At 36.6% G+C, this 27,742-nt stretch overlaps 1 protein-coding gene across 2 annotated transcripts in view; it reads left to right on the top strand.

Annotated features, from left to right (window-relative positions):
• LOC106873511 (epithelial cell-transforming sequence 2 oncogene-like) overlaps positions 1–23,946 on the top strand; it is a 146,125-nt gene extending 122,179 nt beyond the window's left edge. For both annotated transcript variants that reach the window (XM_089363759.1, XM_089363758.1), the window contains 2 exons: positions 4,989–5,161; positions 23,129–23,946. In XM_089363759.1, coding sequence (XP_089219885.1) covers positions 4,989–5,161; positions 23,129–23,256 — 301 coding nt within the window. In that variant the 3' untranslated portion in view covers positions 23,257–23,946. The remainder of the gene's footprint in view (positions 1–4,988; positions 5,162–23,128) is intronic.
• The last annotated feature ends 3,796 nt before the right edge of the window (positions 23,947–27,742 follow it).

Raw genomic sequence — 27,742 nt, 5'->3', positions numbered from 1 at the left:
ATATCATCGTTCAATTCAGTCATGAACCAAAATGGCATTTCATCACTACCAAGTATATAATGAGGATCGCTTGAAAGATTGAATTTTTAATGCTATTTTATTGAAAGAAAAAGCCAATGCGTATTTGTAACAAAAGCTCTTATAAATCTTTCATAATTCCTATAGCATAAATGTAAATAAAATAGAAATAAAAGTAAGTTTATTTTAAACATTAAAACATCCTTTGGCATAAAACTGAACAATTCAGAGAAATCATAAATTTAATTTCAAGTCCTAAGAAATAAAATAGCATCAGCAACATTTTCCTTTAATGAAGCTCTGAGATCTGACTTGACATGTTTTAGAGCAGAGAAAAGTCTTCCCACACTAACTCGAGCAGGAAGAATAGCTGTCACCGTGCTAGCTGCTTCTCTGACGATTTTAGAGTAACTTTGAGTAAGTTCTATCAGTGGTGTTGCACATGAACGGATATATTTCTCTATCTCTTTCAGTGCTGTATGGAATTCTTCTTTGAATTTTAAAACTTAATATTGACAGGTTCATTTCTATCCAAAGGTTTTTTTTTTTGTTTTTGGTCTTCGCTTTTTCTTTTGCCAGTCTTTCTAGATACTTACCAAAATTCTCACCGTCATTGGAAGATGATGACTGAGACTCGGACTCCATTGAAATATTGTGAATGTCTGGATTTTGCATTTCTGACAAGATGGGTGATAGTCCCTTTATTTCTATAGCAGCATTGCAGAGAGTTTCCTTTGCTTTAGTAATTTGATTGTCATGTAACAGAATTTGGATCAACGAACACTGTAGACAGCAATATCTCATTTTCTGTCAATTGAGCTTCTCTTCTTTTCATAGAAGTTACTATCCTATAAGCAATTAAGCCTCCTATTCTACTATGCTTGAATATCAAATTTTCCCATTCCCACAGTTACTGTATTGCAGTGAAATCTACAGCTTGTAGATTCTTGATAACGGCATATGGAAGAACAAGAGGTTTTTCTACCTCTAATTCAGTTGCCTAGTTCCATTGTATGTCACTCAATGATATTGCAGGGTTATCAATATCCTCCAGGTCAGCTTTTAATTCAATCTACCTTTTACTATCATATAAGTACTACCCCAGCGGGTTTCTTGATCAAGTATGGCTCCTTTTCCAGCTCGTCTTCTGATTATAGCATCAATCTTGTGTGTTCTTGCAGCTATCGCTACTTGCCTTAATTTACTAATCACAGTTGCTTCATGCAGATCTTTGAAACAATCCATTATAGCAATTTGTAAGATGTGCACTGCACAGCGAATGTGCCGTATTTGGCAACTTTTTGAAGCCTCTTCAGCAAGTGAGAGAGCAACATCAAGAGTGTTATCCGATTCCTCTGATAGTTCTTTTATTTCTTCTTCTTCGAGATTTACAGTAGTTCTTTCATGATCAGCAATTTCTTAATATTTGATGCATTATCCGTGACAAAGCAGATAACCTCTTTCTTTTGAATTTGATATTCTTTCATAACATATTCTATCAAGGAAAGGACTGAAGGTAATTACCATCATGACTTGCTTTGATGCCTTTAACATCCAGTGTCTTTGTCACAGTCTTACCATCATCGTTAACAAATCTTACATTTATTCCAAAATAATTCACTCTGTGCCTTGTAGCTGCCTCATTTTCAAAAACATGTACCAGCCCTGGAGATTTTTCTGCAATTCTTCGCTTTTTGCAGTTGCTTCGTTAACAACAAGTTTTCTGATACTTTGCCTGTCTGATGAAACATCAAACATTCTAGCCATTTCACCACTGAGTTGAAGAAATGCTGGCTGTAAAAATAAACTAAGAGACATGGTATTTTGTACAACTAATTCAATAAGATACTTCGTAAATGTTTCTGCAGTCATTCTTATCGTTATTTTGTCAGAAGTAAAGAACATTGTAACACTTGTTTGATTTGCAGTTGATATTCCAGTAAGTGATGTTGAAGTGCCAGCCTTTGCTCCTTGTGCACGTGGACCATTTACGCTTGTTTTATCCTTTTCATTTACTTTTTCTAAGACTTTTGGAGTGAAGCGCTCTAAATGTTTTTTTTTTTAAATTAATTGGTCTTGAAGGAGCGTTTTTATTTGAATCTCTATAAGCACTTACTTTGCTGTTACAAACTTTTCCAGTATCATCATTATCACTATCTTCTCCATCAACCATACATTGACACTCAAAATATTTTTTATCTTCAGTGATAGTAAAATGTTCAACTACACTAGATTTAGCAGATTTAGCTATTTGCGTTTTTTTCTTTCCATATTGTAGGGGCTGTCAACATCAACAACATAAATGGTAATATAAACAATATTTAATTCAGGAAAAAAAAATCAAACATCAAAAACACTGACCGCATAAATTACAGTTAGTACTTAACATTAAGCAATGTTAAATTACTGTAATATTTATTAATATATTATATATCGCCACAAAAAGTTAGGATTGAAGCTACAGTTATATTAAAGAACTGATAAATCTGTAGTTTCGCACCAGACGCGATTTCGCTACTAAATAATTTTCCCCACGGCTTTTTTTTTGGGGTGCAATCGTCTTAGTGACCCCGTAACCTGTCAGAAATACATTCTTACCGCGGAAAACGGAGGAAGTGGGTGTGCGGCGGAACCTCTGAAATTCCCCTGCGTTTTGTTTTTCGTGGCAATCGTCTTAATTTATTTCATAATGGTTAGAAAATGCATTTTGTCCGTGGAAAACAGAGAGGTGCGGCGGATCCTAGGGCAGTCCTGTATATCTTCTCTCTCATGATTTTTTCTGGAATCGATCATTTACTGGCGATCTTGGACCGGTATAAAAGATTTTCCTGCCACGATAAAAAAAAATTGGTGCAGCAATTTTTAATTTTTGTATTTGTTTTCTATAGCAAAGTTACTGGTGTAGATAGTTTGAACGAATACGTGGACCTTTTCACTCATTCTTTTAAATCTCACCAAAAACCTTCGATGTTTTGTGTGTGTATGTGTGCATGTGTAGTATCAACACAATTTTTTTTTGTCGGTTATCATGTAATGTTGATAACCCAATTTGTATATGTTTGTAAGCCACCCAAGAATCACTGTAGATAACTGTGCCAGATTTGATGCATTTTGAATCGGTGGAAGCAATGTCGCTTTGTCACGCTTCTGACCAGTCAGAGGAACAACAAAGCGACGTTTGCTAATCCTCTCAATTCTAGCGAACAACCCAAAATACACGTTTTAATTAGAATATACAATCTATAAATGAAATTCACTGATTATATGTATGAGGTCAATTAAGACGATTGCAGCGAAAACAAAAAACGCGGGAGACGGGTCCGGGAAAGGGAATTTCCGAGGTTTCGCCCCACCCCTCCATTTTTCCGCGGAAAGAATACATTTCCGTCAGCTTACGAGGTGAAGACGATTGCACCCATCCCCTAAAAACGCGGAAAAAGAACTTAGTACCGAAATTGAGTCTGGTGTGAAACTATAAATTTACCAAAGAATTATACTGGAAATACAGAAAAAAAAAATTCTTCAAGATTTTAACACTAAAAACGAAAGAAACGGAATAAAATTATGGTTGTAAATTACTATCCAGTATCTTCTAGATGTTTTTAAAGGTAACTGAACAATTTGTGCAGAAACCTTGAATGCTACTCTCTTTTAACAATTTTATTTTCATAAACCTACGAAACATTTTATATATATATATATACATATATATATATATATATATATATATATATATATATATATATATATATATATATGTGTGTGTGTGTGTGGAAGAATACATGCATAAAAGTTACTCTTAATTTAGTTCTTTTCGATTGAAAGACTTCATTTAACAATCTTAAAATGTAAACTTCATAGGTCCCTTGTGCACATAATGCATCAGCTTTCAATTTGAAAGATGATGCAATACGTGCAGAAGCAACCGTTGGCATCAGCCAAAGTAATGTTTACAACTGACGCAATTCACGACTCACTCAACGTGATTGCAGATTACACTCATTACAGTTTGCTGTGATGCAGTCGATTATATTTGCCTGTTTTTCAAAGGATAAATTTGCGCAATTTTCTTATTATTAATTCTAAATGTAATTTATAGTGAATAACTAATTCTTAATTTGAATATATTTACAGTCGCTTCTATTGCTGTTTAGTTTGATTATGCTCTATTATAAAACAATTAAATAAAATATATATTTTTTATCAAATAAACAGTATGTTATTTTTGAGGAGTCGGAGTTAGCCGATTTTCACCAACTCCGACTCTTATTCTTAAAACACAAAAAATGTCTCGACACCGATACCGACTCCAGAGCCCTGTATACATACATATATGCATATGTGTGTGTATGTGTGTGTGTGCGTTTGGCGAAGTAGTTTGGATATTTGGCTTCCGAGAGATCGGTACTCGGCGTCATGTTGTGTCCTTGAGCAAGATATTTTACCTTATGTTTCTCCCGTCATCCTAGCTGGCGCAAGTGATTTGTATCAGCCTTGTCATATTCCTATTTCTTTATTGCCCACAAGGGGCTAAACATAGAGTGGACAAACAAGAACAGACAAAGGGATTAAGTCGATTACCTCAACCCCAGTGCGTAACTGGTACTTAATTTATCGACCCGAAAGGATGAAAGGCAAAGTCGACCTCGGCGGAATTTGAACTCAGAACGTAACGGCAGACGAAATACCACTAAGTATTTCGCCCGGCGTGCTAACGATTCTGCCATCTCGTCGCCGTTGCCTTGTCATATTCTGTGTCACGCTGACTCGCCCCGGAACTGCGCCAAGTGTATGCGCTTCTGTGGAGTGCTCAGTAATTTACACGTTAATTTCATGAGCAGGCTGTTCCGTTGATCAGATTCACCGGAGGCCGCGTCATCATCGTAACGATGTGCGTGTGTGCATATTTATTTTTGCCTTTATGTTGTAAATAACACACTTTTTCGTGTTTTCTTTCAATTTCTTTTCAGAATTTACCAATGTACAGAGGCTCTTGGATTATATCTGTTTAATGATACCCTAGTCGTCACCAGAAAAGTTCCAAGACATTTGCCACTCAGCATGGCGAGTGAGATGTTGTATACGTTCGAGTATAGTCTTCCACTTTCAGTTGTAAGGGTGAAAAACTTACCAAATACTAAATGTAAGTTTTCAAATTTACACTTGTTGACAATATTGTTTTCTTCTATTCTTAATACCAAACGAATGGAGAAAATTACTAACACTAAAGTACATTTCTATACATTCGAATATACTGCCTTTCCTTTCAAGAGTGAAAACAGTTGTAGATGGCATTAAACTTTATAGAACATTCAACTGTTTCACCAAAATGCTGAAATAATTTCATAACAAGAGAGGGAGGTGGGATAGGGAGAAAAAAGGAAAACAGAAAAACTAATATAATCAATAAGGAAGGCCAATCGTCTGATTGCAAGCGATCGTTAGGACAAAAATCATTTGGGCAAAAAAAGATATAAATATATGACCTCTTTCTCTCTTTCTCTCCTTCTTTCTCACTTCTTGGTTTTGATAGAGGGGTTGCGTTGTTCAGAAATCATTGAAGTGATGTTTTGTTAGCGATTTATATAGCCTGTGGGGTTTGATCATTTGCATAGCGGCGAAAAGTCTAAATAATTGGAACTTCAACACAGAATTGTATTTGTGACGGAACAATGATTAGATGTAAATGCATGATTGTATAATATTTCTACTTGTTGTGTAATTGTTTCGGTATGTTAGCAAAAGGTGTGTATGTTCGATAAAATTTTGAATACCACACCTGTTCACTACCTCTTATTTCTTTCGTTCTTCATACACACACACACACACACACACACACACACACACACACACACATACACACACACACACACACACACACACACTCACACACTCACTCACTCATTCACTCACATATATACATATGTATATTATGTTTTATTACCGTAGTAGTTATCACATGTTCCTTTCTTATTGTATATACGCTGACGGGAGAAATTTTTCTCTTTCCTATTTAACTTAGAAATTTCTAGAAGACAAGAATCTTTTAAGAGAGCAGCACATCTTGATTTGATGCTAGAAGCATGAATATGAAAGACACATGCATACGCACTCGAGTACACAAAGGAACATGCACATACTTGTACACAACTATATCCACACAAACATACATACTCACAAGTATTCATACATCCCAATGTGAGTATTTCTATGTGAATGTTTGCCCTGCAAGAAATATCAACCAAACATCCCCCTAACCATACCTTACCGTGTTTATAAAAGGTGGTGCAGGTTAGATATTTGTGTACTTACTTTGTCTGAAACAAGAATGCGATTGTCAGTGGGGGAACAGTTGAAAGTTGGCGCATAGCCAAACAACAACAACAACGAAAATGTGAAGATGTGCACCAACAGATAAACACCAAAGATATTTAGTGCAATTGTTATAAACTAAGATTAGATAGCAGGAGAATATTTTTGCTGGTTAGCAAACATTAACCTATAGGAGAGTTCGTAGAATATTTCAACGAATTGATTTACCGGGAAAAGTAAAAGAATCTAATATATTGTACATAATCTCTTGTAACTCTTCTGTTTATAAAGGCAGACGTGGCCGTGTGGTTAAGAAATTTTCTTCCCAATCATATGGATCAGGGTTCAGTACTTTCCATAGCACACCGGGAGAGTCTTTGCTACTATAGACCTAATCCAACCAAATAAGAAATGCGAGTGAATTTTATAGACGGAAAATGTATGGAAGTCCGTCGTATATATATATATATATATATATATATATATATATATATATATATATATATATATATATATATATATATATATATATATATACATATGGTTCAAATGTTTGTGCGTATATGTATTAGGTGTATATGTGTGCGTGCGTTTCTAGTCCGCCACGACTTCACAACTGCTGTTGGTTTGTTTACGTGCACGTAAGAGACTGATTTAACAGAGACTACGCTTTGAAATGTAAGTAGTGGGTCGATTTCTTCGACCAAAACCCTTCAAGGCGGTGTTCCACCATGACCATAGTTGCAGTGAAAGATGAAATATAAACTCTCCAGTGACTTTATTTACAAGATCTTTAGAAAAAGGCGGTGGTTATGACCTTCGCAGGGTTACTCGGAACCGGCAAGAGTTTACTGTTAATGTTCTACTTGAACATCACAAATCAGTACTTAGAGGAAAAGCGCAAGTTGTAGGGACATGATTCTAGAAGATTGTCCTTCTGGAGGGGAAGAAAGAGACGGATGAGGAAATTGTTGCTGAGTTTAATGTCTTTAGCACACTAAAGGAGGCAACAGTGCTTGCAACTACCTAGCTCCAAAACAACATACTAAAGTTGCGTTAGAAATGATAAAAAGCAAACGAGTGAGAGAGAGAAAGAGAGAGAAAAAAGGGTGAGAGAATGAGGACGAAGTGAGGAAGAGTGTGAAAGAGCGAACAAATAGAGAGAATGAGGGAAATAGAAAGATAGTGAGTAAGGTGAAGGAGAAAAGGAAGAAGGCAGAGTGAGAGAGAGAGGATAAGAAAGAGAAAGAGAGAGAAAGAAAGAAGATGCGAGCGAGAGAATAAGAGAGTGTGTGTGTCTGTGCGTGTTTCTGTCAATCCTTCGATTTGTTCGGCTGCTCTACATTGATAAAGGGTAAATAACCTGAAACTAGTCTGTAGATGCCAGATCAGCAAGGGGAAGCAGCTGACCTCTCTGTTCAATGGTTGTAATGGACACAGGTTCGTGTGTCGCATGGCTATCTAGTGGCAATGGCCTCTTGGAGCTAACCAACGGCAGCATTCGTCCTATTTTTCTGGACTGCCATGATAGCTTGGCGATAACTATTAATATATATATATATATATATATATATATATATATATATATATATATATATATATTTACGTGAAGGCGGCGAGGTCGATAGGGGGAAAATTCGACCTCGGGTGAATGTGAACTGATGATGTATAGACGGACGAAATGCCGCTAAGCATTTTTCCCGGCATGCTCAGGACTCTACTAGCTCGCCGCCTTATATGAAATCAATATTAAGTTCTAAGCAATGTAACTTTAAATTGTTTATAGAGGAATGTATGCCACCAAATTCAACATTTTCTTAGACAGATGATGGTGATATCGCACGAAGACACTTTCTATACTATGTCTTCTATCTATATTTCAATGGCTCAATAATTTTTCTTAGACATAAAATGTTTTTAAAGCAAATATCTTCTGTTAATGTTCCATCAACTCACTGGGTTATATTTCTGAGACGCATATAAGAAAACGCTTCTCTATACTTAAAAGAAGGATTTAAAGAGAGAAAGAGAGAGAGAGAGGGGGGGAGAGAGTGAATAATTCTGTTCAATGAGGCTATAAAAAAGATATTAATGAAATCTTGGCTAACACTTCTCTTTATGAAGAGAATTATTGGTCGGACTAAATTCCACTAAAAAGGTAGACCTATGTTGATGTTACTGTATTGATACTAATGTATTCATTGTTCATTATAAGGCTGAAAAGCATGAGGACAGATACATTCGTCTTTGGTAGGGCCCTCATTAACTCCTTCAGGTTTCATTTGAAAACGAAATTGAGAGCGGAGAGGGAAGTGCTGTTCTCGAGGAGTTTATTGAAAGGTGGATGAAAGTTGTGAAAATAGCAAGAGAGGATGGTACCTCTCTCAGTGTAGACCTGTAAATCGGAAAGGGAACTTCCTCTTAATGTTCAGGGAAAGCACGGACAGTGGGGTTACTCGATTATCTGTAGAGGTCATCCCGTATCCGCAGGACTACATCTCTCACATCCCCACCCATTTTAACCATTGTATACTGTTCAAATACCCACAAGGTCGACTTTGCCTTTCATCCGTTCAGGGATAATAAATTATGGAGTTCAATAGGTGATTGGTGGCCAGCGATAATGATGACATTCCGGATAATGTTTAGGTGTCGATCTTTTCCGGAGGACTTTTGGGCCGTGGCTGATGCATAATTTTTGGATACGCCTAGCCTAGCAATGCTACCAGAGTACTCTGCCGGTTCGAGACAAGCCCTACATGCACTGATTTCTGTTAGATGGAATTGAACGTGCGAAGGGCGATGAAGTTGTTCTACATGCACTCGTTCAATATCAGGGCATTGGCGACTTGTGAAGCTTTGTCAAATAACTGTTGGCAAGTGTAGGACGGATTCGGTTTTCGGCCGACCCCATCGTGAAGATAGCCACGCCACCTTCTTTTGGCGGGGAAGGGCAAGCAATGTCCCTCTGTCTAGTGGTTGCTAAAGAGGTAGTGTGGTAGATGAAGAAAAGTGAGAGTAGAGAGGCAAATGCTGTACCCCAGTAATTTGTTGAAAGGCAGGTGAATGTGGTGAGGATGGCCCGTAAGAATGGGTCTGCTGTGAGCATGCTCCAGGAGGCCGGAAAGAATGGAGAGGAGAGGGTTGTTTGCTAGAAGTGATCTTGGCTTTCAGGATGTCCAGGATGACTGGCGTCTGTAGGTTGTCCCTTGCTGGGTCTTCCAACCATTTAGGGAACATTTTGTTCGAATTCTTATTGTTAATTATTATTGTTTATATACTCTTCACACATACTATACGTAAATCCTCTCTGTTGTATCGTCTTTTGCGTAAATCCTCTCTGTTGTATCGTCTTTTGCTTTTTTCTTCGGTTCTTCACGCCAATAAAGAAACAATCATTATTATCAATATCAAAGTTTGGCGGCGAGCTGGCAGAATTGTTAGGACGCCGGGCGAAATACTTAGTGGTGTGTCGTCTGTCTTCATAATCTGAGTTCAAATGCAGCCGGGTCGACCTTACCTGTTATCTTTTCGGGGTTGAGGAAATAAGTACCAGCCAGATACTGGGATCGATGTAATCGGGAATCCCACTTTCCAGAATTTCAGGCCTTGTGCTTATAGTAACATGGATTATTAATATCAACGTTGGTATTATTGAAGCCATATATTTACTAGGCTTGCATTTGTTTTTCGCTGGTCCATCAATTTTTCACTACAGTGTTCGTACATAGCAACAAATAATGATGATGATGATGGTGACAATGATGATAACGATGGTGATGATGACATGGATGATGATGATGATGATGATGATGATGATGACAACGATGGTATTATGATGGTATATGATGATAAAGATGATGACGGCGTAGACAACGGCGACGTCGGCAACGCCGATGATGATGATGAGCAGGAGGAGAAGGAGGAAGTGGAGGAAGACGGTGGTGACGATTTGTAACAGTGATGACGATGATGGCGATGGAGATGGCGATGAAGATGATGGACGATGATGATTAGAATGGCGTTGATGATGATGATGATGGTGTGATTTTATCAGTCCTGTAGCATTGTTTCTGCAGTTCAATTAACTATAAGGTTACAGTTGTATTTAAAGCGCCACCTAGATTTTTTTTAAAAAAAGGAAGAAATTAATGATCACAATGGCAACGACGAGGATGCTATTGCTGCTGATGATGATGATGACGATGATGATAATTATGATAATATCAATGATATTTAATGAAGTTAATGATGATGATGATGATGACGACGACGACGACGACGACGATGATGATGTTGAGGATGATGATGATGATGATGCCGACGGCGATGGTAACGGCAATGATGATGATGAAATTTATTTTAATATAAAAAAATGCTGTCGATAATGTTTCAAATTCAGTTATTGTTGTTCTGGTTGTTGCTACTCTTAATACTGTTCTTCGTAATGTTCAATGATTATTCGGGTAACACTGTCAATAATAATAATAACAACAATAACACTGGTGCAGTTATCGTGCTGTTGTTCTGATAATGATATTGATATTAATAATGATAGTAGTGATGATGATAATAATAATAATAATAATAATAATAATAATAATAACGGTAATAAAATAGTTATAATAATATTAATAATGATAATAATAATAATAATAATATAATAACAATACTACTACTACTACTACTACTACTACTACTACTACTACTACTACTACTACTACTACTACTAATAATAATAATAATAATAATAATAATAATAATAATAATAATAATAATAATAATAATGGTAATATAATGATAATAATAATTATAATGGTAATATAATAATAATAATAATAATAGTAATAACAACAACATAACCCGAAGTTATTCTTCAGAACTTTAGAAGGAAACAATGGGGAAAATATTGCTTCTGATGCAAATCAAGCCAAGGAGTTCTGGAGCGGATTATAAGGAAACAATGTGGGGCATGAAGGGGATGCAACGTGGATAGGAACTATCAAGACATAATTACAAGGAGGAAAGAAACAAAGGAATATTGTCATAAGCACGGGTGATGTGAAAGAACAAGTGAGAAAAGCGCCTAACTGGGAAGCCCCCGGACCAGATGGGATTCATGACTTCTGGCTGAAGGGATGCCACGCTGTGCATGAAAGACAAGCATCCCAATTGAACGAGTGTGTCCAGAAAGGTACAGTCTCCGCGTGGATGGTGACTGGGAGGACAACACTTGTAATGAAAGATAGAATAAGGGGAATATTGTGGCAAACTACCGTCCCATAGTATGCCTAAACATAATCTGGAAGATACTCACTGGAATATGTGTGGCAACAATGACATACACTTTTCTGGCACAAGAAGAAATACTGCTAAGGGAACAAAAAGCCTTACAGGAAGAGTTCTCAGGGTACCAAGGATCACATGGTCATCGATAAAACAGTTTTGAGGCATTGTAAAAAACATAATACAAACATGTCTATGGCTTGGATTGCCAGTAAGAAGGCATATGATATGGTGCCTCATTCTTGGATCGTTGAATGCCTGCAAATGTTTGGTGTTGCCGACAACATCACAGATTCTCTAATACATAGCATGAAAGAGTGGGGGAATCTTCCAAGGTAGCACGTTTCGTCCGTTACTTTTTGTAATTTCACTAATACCCATAACAATGACACTTAGGAAAGTTAAAATGGGTTGCTGATGTGGGAAGAAAGGCCCATCATTGAACCATCTTCTGTTTATGGATGACCTGAAATTGTTTGGGAAATTTGAAAAACAGATAGATTCTTTAACCAAAACAATCTAGAAGTGTAGTTAGGACATCGGTATGGAATTGGGATTACCAAATGCTCAGTACTTAATATGAAAAGAGGAAAGAAAGCAGCCTGCAGAGGATTTCGGTTACCTTCAGGAGAGATCATGGGTGAACCTGACGGTAATGGGTATAGATATTTAGGGAGTTTGGAGCTGGATGACATTCTACACAGAGAAATGAAAGTCAAGGTCAGCGAGACGTATCAAAAAGGGTGAAATGATGTTGAAATCCAACCTCAATGTCAAAAATTTGATTATCGCAATGAATATCTAGGCAGTTGCGGAGGTCAGATATAGTGCATCCATCCTCAAATAGACTAAGGAGGAAATATCAACAGTGGATAGAAGGATAAGAAAGTTGATGACGCTGCATAGTGCGCTACGCCCTAAAGCAAACCTAAATAGACTGTATATGAAAAGAAAGAATGGTGGCAGAGGCCTAATTAGTATAGACCATTGTTTTAGGCGTGAAAGGAGAACGCTTGCCAAGTATTTGATAAATAGTAATGAAGACCTGCTGTAATATGCCCAGAAAGATATGGGTGTAAATGCAGATGAAATGATGGGCAAAAAAGAGTGTAACCAACGAGCTGAGGAGAAGAGAAAAGAAGACCTTGAAATGAGAATGCATGGACAGTTTGAAAGGAATACACAGGACGTAAAGGATAATACAGCGTCGTGGGCGTGATTTGAGCGAGGGGATTTAAAGCGTTCCACCGAAATCCTGATCATTGCTGCACACGGCCAGGCTCACGCTACCAATTCAGTGAAGTATAACATCTATAAAACTTCTGACACCCAGAAATGCAGATTCTGTGGAAAAAGTGTGGAAAATTTGACCCACTAGGTAAGTGGATGTGAGAGCCATGCACAAAAGAATACAAGCTCTGCCACGATAAAATGTTTGTGTAACTGCATTAGTTCTTATGCTGTAAATAACAATATGATTTAACAGTGAACTGGTATGAGCATAGAACAAATAAAGTTAGGCAGGATGATGGAAAAATAACGATACTCTGGGAATATAATTTTCAGACAGATCATGTAATTGAACACCGTCGGTTGGATATTGTCATATTGAATAAGAGAGACAATTACTGTCAGATCATTGATGTAGCCGCCCTACCAAATGACATGAATTTTGTAAGTAAAGAGGTTGAAAAAAATCACCAAGTACTCCGAATTGAAAGTGGAACTGGCAAGACTGTATGGAATGCGTGAGGGTAATATAAACGTGATACCAGTGGTGACTGGAGTATTGGTCTCAATCACTTTGAAAGTTCAAAACTCCTTATGGTAACTGGAAATCCAATGCAAGATTGCTGTCTTGCAAAAAAGCATCCTTATTGGGTACAGCGCACATCTTAAGGAAAGTATTATCTGTCTGAGGTCCTTGTTGTGACTTGAAAGAAGACTAAAGACTCCGGTGCATTTTCACCTACACTGTGTTACGAAGGAGTAATAATAGTTATAATGATGATAATAATAATAGTAATGATAACAATAATAATAATAATAATAATGATGATGATGATGATTATAATAATTTTTTTGTTTGTTTATAGTTTCAGCTTAGAGCTGCGGCCATGCTGATGCACCGCCCTTAAATAGTTGCCTCCCCGGTGGGGAATCGAGCCCCGGTCTCCCGCATGTCAGGCGGGGATACTTACCACTATACTAAATAATAATAATTGTAATATTAATAATAATGATAATCCCCAGAGCTCAGGGAGGTCGAGGCTTGATCCAGCTTGAACTTACGTACAAAACCACCACAATCGGACTGGCCAAATACCTTGAAACAACCAACGATTGGATGCTGAAACTTGTTGAAAAACATGAAAGACCGAAAAGACTTCACTCTATTCTGAAAGAGAGCAAAAAATTCGCTACCGAACTCTTAGATACCCACCAGCTTGATCAGGTTGAAGGAAATGCGCCAACTGCTGCTGCAAAGAAAATAAAATTAATTGCAAAGACAAAAGCCCATGAAAAATTAGCTAGCAGATGGGAACAGAAACCTCTGCATGGCAAGTATGTGGCTCGTAGCAAACAAGCTGATGTCGACCAGAAGCACATGCGTCAATGGTTACGAAGCTCAGGGCTAAAAGCAAAGAGTGAAGGTTTCATTTTAGCTGCTCAAGACCAAAGCTTATTAACCCGGAACTACCAAGCCAATGTGATAAAAAATGGAGCTGACCCAAAATGCCGATTTTGTAACAATGCGATTGAAACTATAGACCACCTAATCTCAGGGTGTAGAGTGTTAGCACCTGTAGAATATAAAGCAAGACATGACAGAGTTGGCCAGTATTTACACTGGACAATATGTCAGCATTATAAAATCAAAAGCGCTGACAAATGGTATAAACACCATCCTGAAGCTGTGACTGAGGGACAAAATGTATCGATTCTCTGGGACTTCCCCGTACATACCGACAAGACTATAAAAGCTAATAAACCGGATATTATCATAAAAAAAGACGTGTTTATTAATTGACTTGAGTATTCCCTGTGATCATAATATAGCGGCGAAAGAATTTGACAAGATCAGTAAATATAAAGACTTGCTAATAGAAATTGAAAAAATGTGGCACCTGAAGGCGACTACCATACCAGTGATTGTAGGATCTCTAGGAATGATAAAAAAAAAAGGTACTGAAATCTATTTGAAAATGATACCAGGCTTACCATCTCTACAGGAGGTGCAAAAAATCGTGTTAACTGGAACGACTCATGTACTAAGAAGTGCATTATCGCTGTGAAAACAACATCCATTCATGATTTTTTTTTTTTTTTCTTAAATGCATGTTTTACCTATGAATTTGCGTGTGTAAATTGGGAATGCATACACCGTTTCTCTGCCCTAGGTGTACGGAAAACACTCGGCGAGAAATGGGAAAAAATTTGAAGGAAGAAGAAAAAAAAACATAATAATGATACTACTACTACTACTACTACTACTACTACTACTACTACTACTACTACTACTACTACTAATAATAATAATAATAATAATAATGGCGATGATTATAATAACTGTGATGATAATAATAGTGATACTGAAGAGGTTCACATTAATCTTAATGGTTGTTGCTATTGTTTTAGTTGTTGTCGGTGTTGCTGGTACCACCACTGCTGCTGCTTGTGCCTCTACAAGTGCTGCTGCTGCTTCTGCTGCTGCCGCTACAGCTGTTACTAGTGGTGGTGATGATGATGTGGAGGAGGAGGAGATGGAGTGGATGTGGAGGAGGATGGCGGTAGTGGTGGTGGCAATAATTATGATAATGACGATGGTGGTGGCGGTGGCGGTGTTGGTGGAAGTGGTGAGGATAATGACGAGGATGTCGATGACGGTGATGGTGGCGGTGGTGGTGATGACGACGACGACGACGACGACGACATCGAGGACAATAATGTTAGCTATGATGCTGAGAATGATTTAGTGATACTAATGATGATACTATTATAAACGTTATCGATTCTGGTTATTGTTGATCGTGATGATGATGTTGAAACTGATGTTGATGCTGTCATTGTTAATGACTCTTACTAAACATGAAGCTGTCATCACTTCTGTTGTTCGTGATGATGATGAATTTGTTTCGTGATCTTGCTATTGGTGTCGTTGTCCCTGCTCAGGTGGTGGCGGCGGTATACTTGTTGTTGTTGTTGTTGTTGTTGTTGTTGGTGGTGGTGGTGGTGGTGGTGGTGGTGGTATTGGTGGTGGTGGTGGTGGTGGTTGCATTATTACAGTTTACGCCTTCGGTGGTATTCGTGAAATAAGCTGAGAACGTCTGTTCCGATATTGGCCTTCAATGCTACATGTTTATTTTCATTTTTTTTTGTTTTTTTTTACACTTTCATCTTTTGTGACGGTTAACAATGTTTGGTAATGATCACGAAGTGGGCGAAGAAGTAGTAGTAGTAGTAGTAGTAGTAGTAGTAGTAGTAGTAGTAGTAGTAGTAGTAGTAATGGTAGTAGTATTAGCTGCAGCAGCACAAGCAGCGGTGGTAGAATTATCGTTAGTAGTGGTGGTGGTGATGCTAGAAATTTTGTTGTCATGGTACTAGTAGTAGTAGTAGTAGTAGTAGTAGTAGTAGTAGTAGTAGTAGTAGCTGTTGTAGTAGTGGTAGTTGTAGCTGCAGCAGTAAAAGCAGCGATGGTAGAATTATCGTATGGAGTGTTGGTGGTGGTGGTAGAGGTTTTGTTCTCATGGTAGTAGTAGTAGTAGTAGTAGTAGTAGTAGTAGTAGTAGTAGTAGTAGTAGTAGTAGTAGTAGCTGTAGTAGTGTTAGTGGTAGTGATAGTGATAAATATTGGTTGAAGCATCAGTACTAGTAGTGGTAGTAGTAGTAGTAGTAGTAGTAGTAGTAGTAGTAGTAGTAGTAGTAGTAGTAGAATTAGTAGTAGTAGCAGTAGTAGTGTTAGTGGTAGTGATAGTGATAAATAGTGGTTGAAGCATTAGTAGTAGTAGTGGTACTAGTAGTAGTAGTAGGTGGGCTGCGCTGTGTAGGGAAAGAAAAGCAACATTATTGCGTAGATGGCGGTATGACAGCGACTATGTTGCTGCTGCAGCAGGTGCTAGTGAAAGTGATGATGATGATAATGTTCATGATGATGTTTATGATGCTGTCATTTATCCCGAAGTCACTAATGTTTGTTAGAAATATTCCATTTCTAAATCTCTCAGAGAGAGAGAGTTATGCAGTAGCAGCATGATAAAGTGGTGGTTTGTTGCCAACATAATGTGGCAGTCCCAGGAAAGGGAAGAATGCTACTGCTGTTTAGCCCCAAGAAACACCGTTTCTAGTTGGCTACGTGACAACATGTGTTCTGCGTCCTTAAGTTTTCAAACAGGGGAGATAAGTACCACCACCCAACAAAGCCAGCATCCAGAGACTAGTTTCAGGTTAGTTGCCATGGCAGTAATAATCACATATACGTTGCTGATTTTTTTGTAGTTGTTCTTGATGATGATCATGATGATGAATACAAGCGGGTAGAACCGTTAGTGCGCCGGTCAAAATATTTAGCAGCATTTTGTCCGTCTTTACGTTCGGATTTCACCTTCTGCAGAGATCGAATTTGACTTTCATTCTTTCTGGATCGATAAATTAAATACCAGTGAAACACTGAGGTCGATATAATAGACTAACCCCCCACCCCACCCCAATAAAATTTCAGGCCTTGTGCGTTTAGTTGAAAGGATGATTATTATTATTATTATTATTATTATTATTATTATTATTATTATTATTATTATTATTATTATTATTTTCTCCTTATCACAGGTTTTTGGAGCTCCTGGAGTCTTGCTTACGTAGCGGGCTTACCACCTTCAGTACCATGCAAATTTGTTCTTTTCAGCTCTCTAAGACTTTCCTGATTATTCTGGCCGTGTCAAAGGGGCAAACCTTTTGTAACACTTTCACTGGGCACTCTATTCCGATTTCCTTTATATTCCTCTAGATTTTTTCTGACCCAACAATAATTGGCACTATCTTCACCTTCTTTATGTTACATAGCCAGGCTATTTCGCACTTAAGAGCGTTGTACCTAACTATCTTTTCGCCTTCCTTTTTTACTCTTCGTGAGTCAAAGGGGCATGCAACATCAACTATATAGCATATGTGGAACACCTTGTGCACCAGTCTGTTATGCTCTAGCAGCTGACCTATTTGGATTGGGAAATCCCAGAGACTTTTACTAGTCTCTGACTCTGCCACTCTCTGCCGTTTGTTCTCATACCACGTCTTGTATCTCTCTAGCCCCCATTTTTCGTACGGTTTCCAATGTAGCACTTTCGATATGTGGTCGTGTCACCACAACTTGTAATAGTTTTGTGCAAATCTAGGGCGTTCGTTCGTGTTATGGGCAATGGTTTGATCCACCTTATTGTAGATGCGGCAGAGCGGAGACACTTGCTCATTCCTAAGGTTGACCCCTCCACCCACCAGTTCGTGGCCAAAGCTTGGTTTTGCGCTGCCGGTACAGTGCTCTCGTTCACTTGTTTTAGGGTTCCTTTCTTCAGCTAATCTCACCTATATTTTCCAGCAACTTCTGCTGTAGCTACATTGAATCGATTGTGTAGTCCCTTGTTTCATAGTTCTTTTCTTTTTATTCTTCTAAATTTTGTCTTTAGTTACCGTTTTCCCTTATTTCCCTCTTATTCCCCATCCCCTTCACTTATCTCACATTTGCTAATTTCTTTCTCCAAGTTTCTTCATATGGTATGTTGAGGTTAATGTCTGTGCCATAGGTTTACTTATAATGTCGACTATCTCCGGAGAATTTTTGAGTATATATGCATTATTGTGATATAAATAGATAATACTTTAATAGAAACGTGATAAGTAAGTGCATTAATGACAAACAATAAAACGAAGATAGCGCCGGCAGAACAAATTTGGAAAGAAAATTTGCATTTTTGGTTGTAGATACTTCTTTTGATGGAGAAAAAGAAAAAAAAAAGTTAAAAGATTAATGCCATTTCTTAAGAATTATTGTCACGATTCCTATTTTCACTGTCACTGAAATGAACAAAAATATTCGTATGTCGTTAGGTGACTTTCACCACCAAATGGAGTGAAGCAAATTATTCCGTTTATCAATCCAAGGGCTGTGTCTAGGCATAGATTTGTTTACATTTTAAGATACCATCTTTTACTACTAAGTTCCTACAACTAATAAAAGCTTAAACATCAATGAAATCATTCGCACGTTTAGTTGTCATGGCATTTACATCTGCTACAGATACAATCCACCACTGTCTTCTGAGTGAAATTTCGTAGAAGGAAAGTGAACATGAGCATATCTAATACGTACATAGCGTACATGCTTACATATATACATATGGTATATGCAACACACTGCATAAATACCAATTTTTGAGAATTAAGCTTCTGAAAAACCAGGAAGGAGAAAGCTGATTACTTTTCAGAAATTTATCATTTAAGTATATATGAGCATATTTAGATATGAAAGTATATGCAGGAGAAGACATACATAAAACAAAGCATACAAATTTGCAAGTATACAACCGTACATACATACATACATACATACATACATACATGAACATATATACATAAAAACGCATCCATAAAACAAACATACACATCTGCGCATACACTAACACGAAATACTGCACACACACACATATGCACAAATACCTAGATGATGTTGATAAAAGTTCCAATGAAGGAGCCATGAATCTATGTTAGAGTCCGGCTCTTTCTCTATTGATAAGAAATACAGAAATGAAACTGATTGATAACATGCATACATACATTCATACATACACACAAAAGACTATGTTGATGATGTTGAAATTCCAATGAGGGAGCCTTGGATCTAGGTTCGAAGCCGGTTCTTTCTCTATTGGCAAGAAATCTCGAAATAAAACATAATAATGACATACATACATGCATGAATATATACATATACATACATACATACATACATACATACATGCATACATACATGCATACATACATACATACATATATACATGCATACATAGTGGCTTGAAGAAAGACAGATAGAGGTACATATCTCCATTTAGACAAAAACAAACACATAATACATATATGCGTATGTGTGTGTATGCACGTATCTAATAACAAATTCACTCAGCTCTACATGACGTGGTCGCATAGAGCACACCCTCTTAATATCTGATGAAATTAACGTATCTCATGCAGTCCGAAACTACGTCACTAGAAGCTGTAATCTAACCTGTTATTTAATACATGTTGCTTCAACCAAATATGTTGGGTAGTATTATCTTTAATTTGTTCGCTTAGTATATACATATATGTATGTATAGGTGTGTGAGTATGTGTGTGAGTGACTGACTGTGCGCACGCGCATGAGAAAGAGAGTGAGAGCTGAGCCAAACTGTTATTAAATACGTGTAATTTCGACGAAATGCGTTGAGTGCTACTTTCTTTTGTTTGTTCACTAACTGGTAGTACACATTCCTAACGACCCCTTCGGTCATGAATGAGCATGGGATTGCAACCAAAAAGTTCCCCTCCAAGGTATAAGTCCAGGCAAAGTTGTTTATGAAAGACAAACAATCACCTATGCATACCAGTACCCACTCTCCCCTTCACGGATGTTATCCTAACGAAGGCAAAAGGTGAAACAGCTTGGCACCTGTGAGATCGCATCTCATTTCTGCAGCTGAGTGAACGGGAACAACGTGAAATAACGATAACAACACACTGCCCACTCCGGGATCGAACTCACAACCTCATGATTCTGAGCACACCACTCTAATCACACAGTCACGCACCGTCATACACACACACAGGCACGCACGCACACACGCACATACACACACACAAATAGATAGAAACATTTTATGCTTGTTTATGGAATTTTATATCTTAGTCTCGGTATTTTGAATTGGCCTTTTATCTAATAAAGTGCAAAGTGTTGGTGGATTCATGGTTTGTAAAAATATATTACGTTAATATTGCTTGCTTTTCCTGACAGAAAACCTTATTAAGCTCAGATAACGATTAGGGTGGTATGGTGTTCCTATCTATCTATCTATCTATCTATATATATATATATATATATATATATATATATATATATATATATATATATATATATATATATATATATATATATATGCAAGCACATAGACACAGACACAAGCACACACACTTATAAATACAAAGATATAGATATATTTATATGATATATCTGTGTGTATATCTTTGTGCTTTTCCTCCGCCATCGCTGGCCAACCAGTGCTTGGGGGGGTGGGGGGTGATTCGTTTGACTAAAACCTATGAAGGTGGTGCCTATCAAGTAAAGGATGAAAGATTCGTTCAGTATGAAGAAAGTTGCACGTAGCCATGTCGATTAACTATTACACAAGCAACCAAAACGATGGTTAGTTTGTAATATATTCTTAGTGCAGCACGGTTTCCATGGTTAAGTAATTTTATTCTTAATAATTTTTCCACTGCACTGTACGTAGGTAACGCAGAACACGCTGACATGAGCTTAATGCAAGACTACAACCAAGAATGTGATGGCTATTTGAAACTTGCCAATTGCTACAACATGTGTGGTTACTAATATACAATAAGCATAGAAATTATTGATCATTCTGCCATACGTCTAATCGAAAATCTAATCGAGCGTTTGATTCATTCATTTGAGAATATAGATATATTATCTTAAGTAGTTTGATATTAAACATAAAGCAGTTACATTAGAATGTTTCCCTCTACAGTGTTACAATATGTATATGAATCAACACCAGCTAGTGAAAAGTTTCTTTAATCGTCATTGAAGTTTTAGCCATATTTTCTGTATCCAGGGAGAAGTTTAAGAGAAAAAGAGTATTAAGCGCTTATACGGAGAAATCTAGTTACTGAACCAGTAGTAGATTTGAGCTAAGAATATGAGGTAAGAGAGAAAGGTATAAGTAGTTAAGATTACAAGGTGCGTTCAAAAAGTATCCGATGTTTAAGCATAGAAAATAAAAGGAAAAATCATTTTGTGCATTTCACAAATTTTATTCATCTTCAAAATACTCCTTCAGATTTCACACAATTCTCGCAGTACTGGAAAGTTTTCTCCGCAATGAGATGGAGCTTCGCGTCGCTTTACTTATAATGTTCTCTAGCGACTCAGATTGCTCCACTCACAGCATGGTTTTCAGCTTCGAGAAGTTCAAGATGTCGCACAGTACCAATGCGGGAGAATCGGGAGTCATTTGAACAAACAGTGTGTTGTTCTTCACTCGGAAGGCTTGGATTACGTGGGCAGAATGAGTAGGCTTATTTCCGAGATGAAGTTACCAATTCTTCTCCGCCCATATATCCGGCCGTTTTCGATGCACAGTATCACAAAGGCGATGTATAACCTCCAAGTCGTATTCCTTAGTGAACGTTTGGCCCTCTGGCGCGAATGCATGATACAGAATTCCACGGGAGTTAAATAAATAGTTTAATATTACCTTCAAACTAACGCGAAATTGTCGTGCTTTTTGGGCCTTGATGATGACGGATATTTCCATTGGGAGGAGTGAAAATGGGCTTCTGGGTCATAACATAAATTCATGTCCGATCACCGGTGATTATATTCTTTATAATGTTTGGATCGTAGTTTTCACAGCCCAGCATCTCCTGAGCTATTTTCATGTGGAGTTGCTTATTCTGCTCCACTAGCAACTTGCGGACCAATTTTGTCGCCACTCTCCGCATGCACATATCCTCCGTTAAAATAGAATGCACTGATCCTGTGATTATTCCAACTTTGTGAGCAATTTTCTTGATTGTTACACCACAGTTTTTCATGACTATTAGCCGAACATTCTCAATCGGTTTATTGTTTTGGTTTGTGGTTGATCTGCCTGAGTGTAATTTGTTTAGCCTTGAGAGACGGTCATATTTGAAGCTGTCGTAAGACTTTTTGACCCGAGATCAGCAAAGACCTGCTGAATCTTCTAGATAGTTTGAGCTTGAGTATCATTAACCTTTTGGCAAAACTAGATGCAATATCTCTACTGGAAGCGTCTAATCATCTTGTGCGAAAACGAAAATCAGGCGAGCGGGCGCTACACGTCTGTACTCTACGCGTAATAGCCCGAAACTGACGCGGCCTACCACCGCAAATTTTGTAACGATTAGGGTGGTATGGAGTGTATATATATATATATATATATATATATATGCACACACAAGAACATGGACACGCACAGACACAAGCACACACACATATAAATGCATATATAAAGTGTGGGGTAACTTTCCCTCTAACGGGTTTTACCCACTTAACATTAGTTTTGTCGGGCAAAGAAAAACAATTATACTTTTTGAACGCACCTCATAACACCCGAGTTTTCCGCTGGCGCTGCCCAAAAGTAGGGCGTTGCAAACATCTTTTGTTCTTTTCTTTATTCACGTTTATACATACATATGTCCATTTATCCTCTATTTATATATTGCAGATGTATGCAATGCATTTAAATTGAAAAGTCCTTCGAACCAGATATGCTGCTGTACCGAGAGTCGCACAGAGAAAGTGAACTGGCTGAGTATCCTGCATCAAGCCATAAGAAGTGTGCAAGTGTGTTGACAAGGAAACAGCGACAAACGACGAATACGATAAAGACAACAACGATGATGATGATGATGGTGAAGTGATAATCGCCATAATAATGATGGCGGTAACAGAGTTGATAATGGTAGTGATGTGATGATGGTAAGAATAATAATGATCGTAAGGGTGATGATAATGAAAACAACGACGACGACGACGATGATGTTGACGGTAATGATGGGGATGGTGATGGCTGTGCAGTGAAGGGCAGAAGCGAAATTAGCCCCACACTAATAAAGAAGTTCATGAAGACAAGACGATGATTAGAACACTGATACACCCCAACTCGCATCCATGACAGCTTATACGTTAGCAATATAGCAGTATATGACTACACATAAACAATTACACCAATGGAAACATACGATTTATACGCATCAGTGGACACATACAAACTCTACTTCTACACATTCATTAATATTGCTACTTGAAGCGAATAGACAGTGACATCGAAATTTCTTCAAAACCATGTTTTTCAAACGTTTTGGCTGCATAGTTTGAAAAGTGAGACATTTAAGTAACCTTCAACGTATTATAAAACACATGTACATACATATTCGTATGTATGGACAAGTATATGTATGCGTGTCTACATGCATATATATATATATATATATATATATATATATATATATATGTATGTATGTATGTGTGCGTGTGTAGATATGCATGCATACATTTCCAAGTATATATATATATATATATATATATATATATATATATATATATATATATATATAACTGCGTATATCTAAGAATGTACAAGAATATATAGCTTTTATCTTTTACTCGTTTCAATCATTTGACTGCGGCCATGCGGTGGAAACGACTTGAGAAATCTTAATCAAACGAATTGACTCCAGCACTTTTCTTCTTTTCAAAGCCTGGCACGTGCTGTATCGTTCTGTTTTACCGAACCACAAAGTTAACTATCCAGCAACAGTTGACAACTGGCAGCGGGTGACAACTCACACACACGCACTTTTTCTGTTTCCGTTCACAAAATCTGCTCACAACGCTTAGGTCGGCCCGAGACTATAGTAAAAGACACTTTCCCAAGGTACCCACGCAGTGGGACTGAACCAAGGACCATGTGGTTCGGAACTGAACGTCTTACCACACTGCCACATGATCGCCTACACACATACAAGCACACACACACACGCACGCATATGTTTAGAGTGAGATAGAGCGAGAGAAAAAGATAGAGAATAATCATTCTCGAAACTCTCACCTTAAGCTATCAATAATAGCATATTTGGCTACAAAAGTTTAAAGGCTACCCGACCTCATATCTGTAAAATTGACTGGCGTTTTCCGAGAGGACCAAAGCGAATTTTCGAAGCTCTGTATCCATTTTAGTGGCTTTTCTGCTACGAGCAAGACTTGTATGTTGTTGATTATATAAAAATCAATAAACTTTAAAAAAAAGGTGAAATAATTCTTTTCTGTGTGTGTTTGCGTATGCGAGCTGTATGTGGTTGTGTGTCTATTTATATGAGTCTAAACCCTTGAAATTAAAAGTAAAGGTAACGTTACATTGAATCCTTTTGATATATAATACAAGTTGGATTTTGGACACCTATTCTGCGTAAGATCACGCTCCACGCTTATATATGTATATTTGTGCAGATATTTATTTTCCTATCTCTATTGGTTTCATCCTTATACTAATTTGCTGACCATTTGAAACAACCCCATTTTAATTTCACTTTCTTCCCAGACGCTCCCTAAGATGCACTCGTTGGTGTTCGCTTTGTTTCATATATTGCTTATATATTCTCTGGTTGTATATATATATATATATATATATATATATATATATATATATATATATATATATATATATATATATATATATATATATATATATATATATATATGTATATATATATATGTATATATGTATCTATGTTATATGTATATATGTCTATGTATGTGAATATATATGTATGTATATATACGTATATGCATGTATGTATATATATATATAAATGTATATATATTTGTATATATGTATATGTATATATATGTGTTTGTATGTATATATATCTATGTATATATATATACGCATGTATATGTATATATATACGCATGTATATGTATACATATGTATATATATACGCATGTACGTTTATATATATGTATATATATATATATATATATATATATATATATATATATATATATATATATATATATGTATTTATATGTATATATGTGTATATCTATACATATATGTCTTTATATGTATGTATGTGTATATATATACATATATATACATATAGTACTTTTGTATATAAGATTGACCAGTGACCGGTCTGGTCAATCTTATATACACAATTACTATAATCTTTTTAGGATCTCGAACAAAAATGTTTCATGAACCTTCTGATTCTTTTAATGTGCTAGTTTCCTGTTATTAAATTGATATTAATTAATATCGAATTTTTACCATATTATGTTAATTATATATACATATATGTAATTATACATATGTTTGTTTATATATATATGTATGTACGTGTATATAAATACGCATGTGTATATATATATATATGTATATTTCCATGTATGTGCGTATATATATATATATATATATATATATATATATATATATATATAACACGTCTTAAACAGCTGTAGAGAACTTCAACGCATCAGTGTTATCACTTGTTCTTTATCTAACAGGGAACCTTGCATACGTTTACATCTACGATGTATAGTCGACAGTGGAATATGTTTAGTGAGTGTACCTCTGTATGTCTTCGATGACACATGGTATATTCACTCAGTTCTGAATGTATGCATAACTGGAAGTTCTAATCCGTATTTACATTAGTAAGTACGTATATGTCCGTATATATTGTCGTTACATAGTTGCTCTTGGAACTTTTCTATTTAAACACCTGACTCTTTGGAATCCTGAATAATATATATTAGTTTGTAGTGCTATGCTGTGTAATATATGAATATCTTTGATAAAATATTCGATCACGTAAAGACACCAATGCATTTTGTCATGGAGAAAAATAAAATTCACATTTATATATAATGCGCATTTTACAATGGCCAGTTGATTAGCGTCACGATGGAAAGTATTTTGTTAGAATCTAATAAGAGGGACCACGTGTCAGTTCGAGACATGTCTGTTTCCGATATTCGATGTTGGAGAGAGCCTATTTCGAAATCAATTTATTTGAGTAGAGGCCACTCTGAACTGGTGTCGTCTTTTTACACCTTTTTGCCTAGAGCGACGATTTTTCTCCATGTCAAACTGCAGTGAATGACCTTCATACCTGTCAAAATATGTTGTCACACACACACACTCTCATTTATTATATGTATATAAAGTTAATAATGATAAGGAGTTTGCAGATTTTTCACATGCATAATTTTATAACTATAGCTTCTAAATTGTCTCTAGATTTTGTATAGAATTTATTTTCAGCACTGAAGTCTACAATGTACACAACGCGATCGAAGAAAGTAAAATAGGCAATGGGTGTATTTGCATATTTCAGGAGTGATTGCATCGCATAAAAAAGCCCCGTTACTGATATATAAGCCTTTAATATGGCAATATATTATAGTTGCAAAGCGAAATACAGTGTTCCTGCCAGCAACTAATATATGCCAGGAATGCGTATAATGTGTAAGTTGGTCTATCCAGTCATGTTACACCGCAATAAGTTCATGGATTGTTAAAAGGTTGGATGCAGTACTGACAAGGGAGTATTAAGTCCTGAGTTACCTATTTTCCATTTTCGATGACATTATTTACACATATGTAGTCGCATTCGAAACGTCATAACGTTCAGTGATGGCTCTAAATTCTAATGAAATTCTGTACAGTACCGATACCTTAAAAGTGATACAAACACAAACACACACACACACACGCTCGCTCGCGCGCGCACATACACATCTGTATGTACATGGGGAACAGATTTTCTTTTATAAATATTTTTATATAAAATGTTCCATCTGTATGTCACTGTATTAAAGACTTTTCCTTTGCGTATAAGTCTTTTGCCGTTCGTAGCAATAAAGTTCTGAGACATATAATCAATAATTCTAAACTTTCCCAGTAACCATCAACGTGATATCAAATCAAATATGTTTATCCTGTATTGCCTCTTTAACAATATTCCAATTTATGTAGACTTTATCGCCAATAATTGCGATCGTTAATTTGGGTTCAGAATACTTTATGTAGTCTTTATAAAATAAAGAATGCTAGCATTTGAACTCCCATTTTTTTTCTATTTCATGCCTTGAGTTCTACGCTTCATATATTTTCAAAATTTACTATCGAGATAACTGATAATATTGAGGTGAAAATTTTGATTGTAGTACATATGTGTCTTTTTTTCATGTTTTCGTTATTTTACTTGAATCAATAATGGCGTTTAAATGATGAAGAGTACTGGAGAGGTTAATTCCTTCTGACAGTTTTACA

The sequence above is a fragment of the Octopus bimaculoides genome, chromosome 15 (assembly GCF_046866305.1).
Source record: "Octopus bimaculoides isolate indiv1 chromosome 15, ASM4686630v1, whole genome shotgun sequence".
NCBI classification, from domain to species: domain Eukaryota; kingdom Metazoa; phylum Mollusca; class Cephalopoda; order Octopoda; family Octopodidae; genus Octopus; species Octopus bimaculoides.
The sequence above is the reverse complement of the archived record's forward strand: the minus strand, read 5'-3'. Positions and strand labels throughout refer to the sequence as shown.